The 12,046-nt window shown below is 44.4% G+C and overlaps 1 protein-coding gene across 1 annotated transcript in view; it reads left to right on the top strand.

The window, feature by feature from the left end:
* LOC148509062 (NLR family CARD domain-containing protein 3-like) overlaps positions 1–12,046 on the top strand; it is a 67,022-nt gene that overhangs the window by 21,273 nt on the left and 33,703 nt on the right. Inside the window, exon 5 of the mRNA XM_088443609.1 lies at positions 2,806–4,600. Coding sequence (XP_088299735.1) covers positions 2,806–4,600 — 1,795 coding nt within the window. The remainder of the gene's footprint in view (positions 1–2,805; positions 4,601–12,046) is intronic.

Here is a 12,046-nt window from a genome sequence, read left to right as displayed (position 1 = left end):
TGGACAGGTGTGGGTTATTCCCTCGTTATTTCATTTTCAAATAAGCAGGTAAACGGTCTGGAGTTGATTCTAGGTGTAACATTTGCATTTGGAATCAGTTGCTCTCGACTCTCAATATGAGTTCCAAAGAGCTGTCACTATCAGTGAAGCAAGCCATCATTAGGCTGAAAAATCAAAACAAACCCATCAGAGAGATAGCAAAAACATTAGGTGTGGCCAAATAAACGGTTTGGAACATTCTTAAAAAGAAAGAACGCACCGGAGAGCTCAGCAACACCAAAAGACCCGAAAGACCACGAAAAACAACTATGGTGGATGACAGAAGAATTTTTCCCTGGTGAAGAAAAACCCCTTCACAACAGTTGGCCAAATCAAGAACACTCTCCAGGAGGTAGGTGTATATGTGTCAGAGTCAACAATCAAGAGAAGACTTCACAAGAGTGAATATAGAGGGTTCACCACAAGATGTAAACCATTGGTGAGCCACAAAAACAGGAAGACCATCTAAAAAAGCCATTACAGTTCTGGAACAACATCCTATGGACAGATGAGACAAAGATCAACTTGTACCAAAGTGATGGGAAGAGAAGAGTATGGAGAAGGAAAGGAACTGCTCATGATCCAAAACATACCACCTCATCAGTGAAGCATGGTGGTGGTAGTGTCATGGCGTGAGCATGTATGGTTGCCAATGGAACTGGTTCCATTGTATTTATTGATGATTTGACTGCTGACAATCTGCAGACCGCCCGTACACACACAGTGGCAGCCACGGAGAGGGGGGCGTAACACGCCCCCACCCGCCGGGACACGCCCCCTGGTTGCCGGGACCTGCGGGCAGGCACAGATGATGGTTGTTCAGTGTGTACGAACACCCATCATCTGCAGATATATCTGTATAGGCTTGTTTAGCAATAGTGTTTTGTTCGTGTTTATTAAGTATTGTTTTCTACCTAGCAGATAGTTTAATCTACTCCTAAAATATAAACCTTTGTTTGTAGTCCATGTAATGCTGTAACAAGAGTAAAAGATTTGTGGTCACTATTTAAAATCTAACGGAAAAAAAATAAAGTACATATATGCGTTACCAGGGACGCCGAGAGAGGGGTGCAGGTACTAAATACCCGGGCCCGGGCTTGTTGGAGGGGCCCGGGTCCGCTCCCCCCTTACCTGTTAGCAGCCCACCTCTGTGTGCTGGGCTTCAGTGGGAGACTGCTCACTGCTACTGCTGAGTCTCCTCTCCTCTGCTTGTGGGGGGGAGCGATAAAACTGATTGCACCCCCCAGGATTTACGCTGGACTGGGAGGCTCACAGCACCCACGTGTTTTTTTTACCTTTTTTTTAAGGTGCGTGGCCGCACAGTCCGTGATTAGGCCATTCCCCTTTCCCTGGGGCCGGCTCTCTACGGCCCTCTGTGTTACCATTACCACTAGATAACATTCAAATTGTTATCTGTGCGTTCAAGTAAAAAAAAAATATTTATTTCATATCTTTGCTGCTTTTTACTTAAACGGTTAAAAACTCATTTTTATTAATATACACTATATGGACAAAACTATTTGGCCACACCTGTTAGTTATTGAATTGAGGTGTTGCAATCAGGTGCCTGGTGAGTAAAAGTCGCCAGCGGTCTGCCGATTCCATAGCTGAAGAGTTCCAGACTTCCACTGGCATTAATGTAAACACAAAAACTGTGCGGCGGGAGCTTAGTGGAATGGGTTTCACATCACCAAGTCCAATGCCAAGCGTCATATGAAGTGGTGTAAAGCACACCGACATTGGACTGTGGAGCAGTGGAAACGTGTTCTGTGGAGTGACAAATCACGCTTCTCTGTTTGGCAGTCAGATGGGCGCGTATGTGTTTGGCGGATGCCGGGAGGACGTTACCTGCCTGGCTGAATTGTGCCAACTGTGAAGTTTGGTGGAGGAGGGATAATGGTATGCGGCTGTTTATCAGGGTTTGGGCTAGGCCCCTTATCTCCAGTGAATGGCAAACTTAATGCTTCAGCATAACATGTTGGACAATGCTAGGTTTCCAACTTTGTGGCACCAGTTTGAGGAAGGCACTTTTCTATTCCAACAAGGCTGTGCCCCAGTGCACAAAGCAAGGACTATAAAGACATGGGATGATGAGTTTGGTGTGGAAGAACTTGACTGGCCCACACAGAGCCCTGACCTCAACCCCATCGAGCACCTTTGGGATGAACTGGAATGGAAATTGCGAGCCAGGCCTTCTCATCCAACATCAGTGCCTGACCTCATAAATGCTCTACAGAATGAATGGGCACAAATTCCCACAGAAACCCTCCAAAATCTTGTGGAAAGCCTTCCAAGAAGGGGTTAGGATCAGGCACTAGGGCGAGGGTTAGGCTACAGGGAGGGAGGGTTAGGTTTAGGCAGCGGGGGTGGGGGGGTTAGGTTTAGACTGCGGAGGGGGGTTAGGTTTAAGCTGCAGGAGGGAGGTTAGTTTTAGGCTGCAGGGAGGGTTAGGGGTAGGGAGAAGGGAAGGGTTAGGATATTGACCGACAGGTGTTTGTATCCTAACCCAGTTAGGATGCTGGCATCGGGTTTCTGACCGCCGGGACCCAGAGTGCCGGCATCCCATACCCATCCTGTGCCCTAGTTGGTGGGCGGAAGTTGGACTCTTTACCCCTAAAAATAGACAATGGATTTCTTGTTTGAGTCTTGTATTATTTTAGTGTGATCTCCAACAGCCAGCCTTTGCGAAGTCACCACAAACTATGACCGATGTTGACCATTGCTACTAAGATTAATTATAGCTAAAGTTTTTCTGTTCTTTTTCAGCTGCTTTGCAGAATCACAAACAGTCCCTGCTGAAGCAGAATATCAAGATTCAGGGAAAGCTGGAAACCTCTCACTCCTGTTGTGAGATGCTCGAAATCCGATATACTGAACTCTTCATCACCAATGAAGACCCGGTAGGGTTCTCCGGCCAGCATGAGTACTTTGTCCTGGCCAATCGGCGAGCACGCATCTACGAGCACAATAAACATCAAAAAATTAGTCTTACTGGCATCTTGTCCCCACTGCAGCCAGGATCCAAAGGGCCACAAAAGGTGCTGGTAACTGGAATAGCGGGAATTGGGAAGACTTCAGCGATGCAAAGAATTATGCACGAGTGGGCAATTGGAAAGGCATTCAACAAGGTCTCCTGTGCAGTGAACTTTGCATTCCGGGAGCTGAGCTTGCTAGAAGAGCCCGTCAGCCTTGTCGAGCTTATAAAAATAAATCACGCTCACCTGCAGAATATAGTCAAGGATCTGTGTTGTGACCCCCAGGGTCTCTTGGTGGTATTGGATGGCCTCGATGAATTTAAACACTCATTAAGCGATGGAACCATGGTGAACTGCGTCATGAAACCGGCACCTGTTAAAGACTTGGTTTGCAGTCTTTTGAATGGGTCTTTGTTGCCAGGTGCATCAATTGTGGTGACAAGTAGACCACGGCCATCCCTTGCTCTAGATAGCTTTGACCGCAAAGTTGTCATCCTAGGTTTCGAGGAAAGACAAGTGGAAGAGTTTTGTTTGAGGTTCTTCAGAGAAGAGGGCATATCCAAGGAAGTCTTTCAGTATGTTGTGAAAAATGACACTTTGTCAGGTTTGTCCTTCATCCCACTGTATTGCTTCATAATTTGCACAGCTTTAGGTCCTTTCTTCCAGGGCAAATCAGGGGAGCCATGCTCTGAAAAGCCTCCAAAGACTATGACTGAGGTCTACCGTTGTTATCTCTGTACAACTATGCATCTGAAGGAAAATTCAGCAAAAGACGACAAAGCAGAGAAGACAATTGTACTGTGCAGTCCACCAGTTATGTCATCCATGAAGAACACTCTTTATCAGCTTGGAAACCTAGCTTATCATTATTTGCTGGTGAACAAGATCTTATTCACTAGCGATGACCTGAAGAGGTTTGGCTTTGACCCTGCACGATTACCAGACAGCTTCATGCACAGGATCTTTGTTCCTGTTATTGGGCAAAATAGCGCTGAGATGTTTTCTTTCTTCCACATGACTGTTCAGGAGTTCTTTGCTGCCCTCTATTGTGTTATGTCTATGAGTTCTGACGCTGAGGAGCTGCAGGAAAGCCTCAATCTTTGGTGTTTTGGAATTCAGCCCGAAGAGCCAGTCCAAAGTCAACTCCTCTCCACCACTATGCAATTCATGGCTGCAGATTGTTGGGAGAGCCTGCAAATGTTCTCCCGGTTCTTCATGGGCCTTCTCTCCCTTAGGATAGAGGGCAATCTAACGGGACTGGTAGACTCCTTCAGCTGCGATATTCTGGCTCCACTGGCCAGCTGGTTTAAGGGAAAAATTACGTATGAAGTTAACCAGAGGCTCCTCAACCTTTTGCACTGCTTGAGGGAACTGCAGCAACAAGCGGTGGTAGAAGCTGTCGCACCTGCTATTGATGAGGTTGATCTGTTCAAGGTGATTCTGAACCCAGCAGACTGTGCCACCCTCAGCTACGTATTGCAGCATTCCACTTGTAAACTGAAGACTCTTAACCTTGGCTACACAAACATTGGGATCCAAGGAATGAGACGGCTCCAACCACTTCTCCATCGATGCCAAACTCTATAGTAAGTATGAGAGACGATTAAAGTTTGATACGAAGACTCCAGTCATCAACATATTCCTCAAAGCTGCAATACCACCAAGGATTTTATTTTTCGGAAATATGTCCTTTCCCCCTATCCATATCCCCAGGTGGCAGGTACACTGAAGGGATTGCGGCTTATTATTGGCTTCTCTGCTCCCATGCCCTCCTCAATTTAAAGATTAATTTATTTTCTGGTTCTGTACACTAGAGACCTGAAGAAAAATAAATATACATATCTGCATGATGCAGTCTCCAGGACTATGGCTACAGGGTGGAAAGGGCATGTTACTACAATATTTGCATAAATACATATTCTTGCAATTGGGCCTATGACATAATATAGTAAATGTTATGCCCCATAGTAGTGCCCTAGTATAGTAATGTTATTCCCCATAGTAGTGCCCTAGTATAGTAAATGTGATGCCCCATAGTAGTGCCATAGTATAGTAAATGTGATGCCCCATAGTAGTGCCCTAGTATAGTAACTGTTATGCCCCATAGTAGTGCCCTAGTATAGTAACTGTTATGCCCCATAGTAGTGCCCTATAGTAAATGTTATGCCCCATAGTAGTGCCCTATAGCAAATGTTATGCCCCATAGTAGTGCCCTAGTATAATAAATGGTATGCCCCATAGTAGTGCCCTAGTATAGTAATTGTTATGCCCCATAGTAGTGCCCTAGTATAGTAAATGTTATGCCCCATAGTAGTGCCCTAGTATAGTAAATGTTATGCCCCATAGTAGTGCCCTAGTATAGTAATTGTTATGCCCCATTTTAGTGCCCTAGTATAGTAAATGTGATGCCCCATAGTAGTGCCCTAGTATAGTAAAAGTGATGCCCCATAGTAGAGCCCTAGTATAGTAAATGTTATGCCCCATAGTAGTGCCCTAGTATAGTAAATGTTATGCCCCATAGTAGTGCCCTAGTATAGTAAATGTTATGCCCCATAGTAGTGCCCTACTATAGTAAATGTTATGCCCCATGGTAGTGCCCTAGTATAGTAAATGTTATGCCCCATGGTAGTGCCCTAGTATAGTAAATGTTATGCCCCATACAAGTGCCCTAGTATAGTAAATGTTATGCCCCATAGTAGTGCCCTATAGTAAATGTTATGCCCCATAGTAGTGCCCTAGTATAGTAAGTGTTATGCCCCATAGTAGTGCCCTACTATAGTAACTGTGATGCCCCATAGTAGTGCCCTATAGCAAATGTTATGCCCCATAGTAGTGCCCTAGTATAATAAATGGTATGCCCCATAGTAGTGCCCTAGTATAGTAATTGTTATGCCCCATAGTAGTGCCCTAGTATAGTAAATGTTATGCCCCATAGTAGTGCCCTAGTATAGTAATTGTTATGCCCCATTTTAGTGCCCTAGTATAGTAAATGTGATGCCCCATAGTAGTGCCCTAGTATAGTAAATGTTATGCCCCATAGTAGTGCCCTAGTATAGTAAATGTTATGCCCCATAGTAGTGCCCTAGTATAGTAAATGTTATGCCCCATAGTAGTGCCCTAGTATAGTAAATGTTATGCCCCATAGTAGTGCCCTACTATAGTAAATGTTATGCCCCATGGTAGTGCCCTAGTATAGTAAATGTTATGCCCCATGGTAGTGCCCTAGTATAGTAAATGTTATGCCCCATACAAGTGCCTAGTAAAGTAACTGTTATGCCCCATAGTAGTGCCCTAGTATAGTAAATGTTATGCCCCATACAAGTGCCCTAGTATAGTAACTGTTATGCCCCATAGTAGTGCCCTATAGTAAATGTTATGCCCCATAGTAGTGCCCTAGTATAGTAAGTGTTATGCCCCATAGTAGTGCCCTAGTATAGTAAATGTTATGCCCCATAGTAGTGCCCTAGTATAGTAACTGTTATGCCCCATAGTAGTGCCCTAGTATAGTAACTGTTATGCCCCATAGTAGTGCCCTAGTATAGTAACTGTTATGCCCCATAGTAGTGCCCTAGTATAGTAACTGTTATGCCCCATAGTAGTGCCCTAGTATAGTAAATGTTATGCCCCATAGTAGTGCCCTAGTATAGTAAATGTTATGCCCCATAGTAGTGCCCTAGTATAGTAAATGTTATGCCCCATAGTAGTGCCCTAGTATAGTAAATGTTATGCCCCATAGTAGTGCCCTAGTATAGTAAATGTTATGCCCCATAGTAGTGCCCTAGTATAGTAAATGTTATGCCCCATAGTAGTGCCCTAGTAAGGTAAATGTTATGCCCCATAGTAGTGCCCTAATATAGTAAATGTTATGCCCCATAGTAGTGCCCTAGTATAGTAAATGTTATGCCCCATAGTAGTGCCCTAGTATAGTAAATGTTATGCCCCATAGTAGTGCCCTAATATAGTACATGTTATGCCCCATAGTAGTGCCCTAGTATTGTACATGTTATGCCCCATAGTAGTGCCCTAGTATAGTAAATGTTATGCCCCATAGTAGTGCCCTAGTATAGTGAATGTTATGGCCCATAGTAGTGCCCTAATATAGTAAATGTTATGTCCCATAGTAGTGCCCTAGTATAGTAACTGTTATGCCCCATAGTAGTGCCCTAGTATAGTAAGTGATATGCCCCATAGTTGTGCCCTAGTATAGTAAATGTTATGCCCCATAGTAGTGCCCTAGTATAGTAACTTATGCCCCATAGTAGTGTCCCAGTATAGTAACTGTTATGCCCCATAGTAGTGCCCTAGTATAATGAATGTAATGCCCCATAGTAGTGCCCTAGTATAGTAAATGTTATGGCCCATAGTAGTCCCCTAGTATAGTAAATGTTATGCCCATAGTAGTACCCTAGTATAGTAAGTGTTATGCCCCATAGTAGTGTCCTAGTTCACATTATGTCACATTGTAGGGCTGCCAGTACACATTATTCCACACAGTATCCCCAATTCACATTATGACAGTGTCCCCAGTTCATATTACGCCACATTACAGTGCCCTCTGTCCATATTGCCACACTGCAGTGCCTCAGTGATGCCCCATAGTAGTGCCCTAGTATAGTAACTGTTATGCCCCATAGTAGTGCCCTAGTATAGTAACTGTGATGTCCCATAGTAGTGCCCTATAGTAAATGTTATGCCCCATAGTAGTGCCCTAGCATAGTAAGTGTTATGCCCCATAGTAGTGCCCTAGTATAGTAAGTGTTATGCCCCATAGTAGTGTCCTAGTTCACATTATGTCACATTGTAGGGCTGCCAGTACACATTATTCCACACAGTATCCCCAATTCACATTATGACAGTGTCCCCAGTTCATATTACGCCACATTACAGTGCCCTCTGTCCATATTGCCACACTGCAGTGCCTCAGTGATGCCCCATAGTAGTGCCCTAGTATAGTAACTGTTATGCCCCATAGTAGTGCCCTAGTATAGTAACTGTGATGTCCCATAGTAGTGCCCTATAGTAAATGTTATGCCCCATAGTAGTGCCCTAGCATAGTAAGTGTTATGCCCCATAGTAGTGCCCTAGTATAGTAAGTGTTATGCCCCATAGTAGTGTCCTAGTTCACATTATGTCACATTGTAGGGCTGCCAGTACACATTATTCCACACAGTATCCCCAATTCACATTATGACAGTGTCCCCAGTTCATATTACGCCACATTACAGTGCCCTCTGTCCATATTGCCACACTGCAGTGCCTCAGTGATGCCCCATAGTAGTGCCCTAGTATAGTAACTGTTATGCCCCATAGTAGTGCCCTAGTATAGTAACTGTGATGTCCCATAGTAGTGCCCTATAGTAAATGTTATGCCCCATAGTAGTGCCCTAGCATAGTAAGTGTTATGCCCCATAGTAGTGCCCTAGTATAGTAAATGTTATGCCCCATAGTAGTGCCCTAGTATAGTAATGTTATGTCCCATAGTAGTGTCCCAGTATAGTAACTGTTATGCCCCATAGTAGTGCCCTAGTATAGTGAATGTTATGGCCCATAGTAGTGCCCTAGTATAGTGAATGTTATGGCCCATAGTAGTGCCCTAGTATAGTGAATGTTATGCCCCATAGTAGTGCCCTAGTATTGTAAATGTTATGCCCCATAGTAGTGCCCTAGTATTGTAAATGTTATGCCCCATAGTAGTGCCCTAGTATAGTAAATGTTATGCCCCATAGTAGTGCCCCAGTATAGTAAGTGTTATGCCCCATAGTAGTGTCCTAGTTCTCATTATATCACATTGTAGGGCTGCCAGTACACATTGTTCCACACAGTATCCCCAATTCACATTATGACAGTGTCCCCAGTTCATATTACGCCACATTACAGTGCCCTCTGTCCATATTGCCACACTGCAGTGCCTCAATCTCCTATTGTGCCACATTACAGTGCCCTCTGTTCATATTATGCCACACTACAGTGCCTCCAGTTCCTATTGTGCCACATTACAGTGCCCTCCAGTTTAAATAATGTCAAATTACAGTGCCCCTTGTTCAGATTATGTCACACTGCAGTGCATCCAGTTGAAATTGTGCCACATTACAGTGCTCTCCATTTCATATTATGCTACACTGTAGTGCCTCTTTTCATATAGTGCCACATTATAGTGTCCCAGTTCTTATTATTTAACATTATAGTGCACTCCATTTCATATTATACTACATTACAATCAGCAGTTCAGATTAAACCACATTACAGTGCCCTCTAGTTCAAATTATGCCACATTACAGTACCCTCCTGTTCAGATTATGCCACATTGCAGTACCCTCCTGTTCAGATTATGCCACATTGCAGTACCCTCCTGTTCAGATTATGTCACTTTACAGTACCCTCCTGTTCATATTAAGCCACATTATAATACCCTCCTGTTAAGATTATGCCACATTGCGGTACCCTCCTGTTCAGATTATGCCACATTGCAGTACCCTCCTGTTCAGATTATGTCACTTTACAGTACCCTCCTGTTCATATTATGCCAATTTACAGTACCCTTCTGTTTAGATTATACCACATTACAATATCCTCCTGTTCAGATTATGTCACATTACAGTACCCTTATGTTCAGATTATGTCACTTTACAATACCCTCCTGTTCAGATTATGTCACTTTACAATACCCTCCTGTTCATATTATGTCACTTTACAGTACCCTCCTGTTCGGATTATGTCACTTTACAGTACCCTCCTGTTCGGATTATGTCACTTTACAGTACCCTCCTGTTCAGATTATGGTACTTTACAATATCCTCCTGTTCAGATTATGCCACATTACATTACCCTCCTGTTCAGATTATGCCACATTACAGTACCCTCCTGTTCAGAGTATGTCACTTTACAGTACCCTCCTGTTCAGATTATGCCTCTTTACAGTACCCTCCTGTTCAGATTATGCCTCTTTACAGTACCCTTTTGTTCATATTATTACACTTTACATTACCCTCCTGTTCAGATTATGCCACATTACAGTACCCTCCTGTTCAGAGTATGTCACTTTACAGTACCCTTTTGTTCAGATTATTACACTTTACAGTACCCTCCTGTTCAGATTATGCCACATTACATTACCCTCCTGTTCAGATTATGCCATATTACAGTGCCCCCTTACCATTTTAACATCCACTACACACCTCTCACTTAACTTTGACACCCCATTCAGGCTGGGCAACGGGTTGAACCCAATTGCTAAGCAGGCAAACCCGGGAAATTGGTATGCAACTTTATTACCTGGGTCCAGGGCCCCCTAAGCCTCCGGGCTCCATATCAAAGGCCCCGCCTGCACACACTGTAGCTAGGCTTATGGCTGTGAGACAGTAATACTGCCCTGTATCTTTACCCACTGACATTACACAAATTCAAACAGACAATGGTTAGAGCCACACTGAATTTGATTTTTGTATAGTCAGACTGAATTACAGTCAACAAAAGATATAATTAAATCGTCATCATTGTTGGTTCAGGCCCTAAACAGCTGCCTCAACTCAGGGTCACACTGACAGAGTGCGACGGCCTCTGCTGCAAGAGGAGAGTAGATATGTTCTTTAAAGAGAAATGGACGGACCCTTTACAGACTGGTGTGCGCTTTGTAAAAGAGGTCCAGTGTGTGTAGATGGTAAGTGTACATCATACTAACCTACACTCCCAGAATGTCTGGGAGACTCACAAACTTTGGGGACAGCAGATGCTGGATGCTGCCCATTTCACGTGGTGTTGCATGGTGAAGCCAATCGTGTTACCAACCGCTCTGCACTTATCACTTATCACTCAGGCTAATTGCTCTATTCATTAAGCACTGCGGCTCGTCAGTGCGAACTTAGAAACCAACTCGCTGCAAGCAGCAACGTTAGACACTATAACAAAAGGCAATTCAACATTGCTAATGGTGCGGGGATATCCGATCGTGAAACTCGAACCCTATCGCTACTACGCATGTGTATGAAGTGTGACACAGTTAGCTTAGGGGGGTCCCTCTCCTGGGTAGAGGACTCATTCCTTACACACACACACAGCAGCAGGGAAGCAGCACACCAGTCTGGATGCAAGTACAAGCTGGTTGGCGCCAGTCTTTATTGTACAATGTCAGAAATAACATAAAGAAAACATAAACGTAAATCCTAGCCCTGTTGGGGCACTAACTTCACAGGTAGTTCCCTCACTACCAGAACCTGGCAGGGCCTAATGCCCTCGCCAGCAACAAAGCACAGCACAGTACTCACAGATAGGTTTTCCAAGTGTCTCTGAGCAAACTCCCTGTCTGCTCTCCCAGGTGAGACAATCAGCCCTCAACACACTAGGCTTATATTGGCCACCCTCAGGTGGAAACCCTAACAAGCCTGTTACCAGGCTAAGAGAACCAAAACCTGGAGTGGCCGTGGGTGGAGCCCTCCCTCTCCTCTCACCAACAACCCCCAGGTCCCAAACCGGCTTTTCAAAAAGCCGAAACTCAAGCCTGCTACAGTGCAGACTTTCTCCTGGGGGTTTAGAACACATAAGACAGGAATCTGGGACCAATGTACCTGCCACAGACCACTTTACCAGTGATCCTATCACATATACCCCCCCTTTGTTTTGACCTGTGGGCCGGAACAACTGAAGCCCCCAAACAATGAACTCGTGACAACGCGTCTGCATTGGCCAGCTGGCTTCCTGGCCTGTGTTCCACTGAAAATTTTAAAGTTTGTAACGCCAAGAACCATCTCGTAATTCTCGCATTACTGTCCTTATTTTCAGACATCCACTTCAAAGGGGCATGGTCAGTGATCAATTTGAACTTTCTTCCGACCAAGTAGTACCTGAGAGCCTCTAACGCCCACTTTATGGCCAACGCCTCCTTCTCCACTGTGGCATAGTTTCTCTCATGTACATTCAACTTTCTGCTAAGATAGAAAATAGGGTGTTCCTCACCCTCCTTGTTCTGGGACAGGACCGCTCCTATACCTACTTCTGATGCATCGGTTTGTACTATGAATTCCCTTTCAAAATTAGGA

Source organism: Taudactylus pleione, unplaced genomic scaffold (assembly GCF_031769625.1).
Source record: "Taudactylus pleione unplaced genomic scaffold, aTauple2 ptg000332l, whole genome shotgun sequence".
In the NCBI taxonomy this organism is placed as follows: Eukaryota; Metazoa; Chordata; class Amphibia; order Anura; family Myobatrachidae; genus Taudactylus; species Taudactylus pleione.
This window is presented reverse-complemented; position numbering and strand designations above follow the sequence as displayed.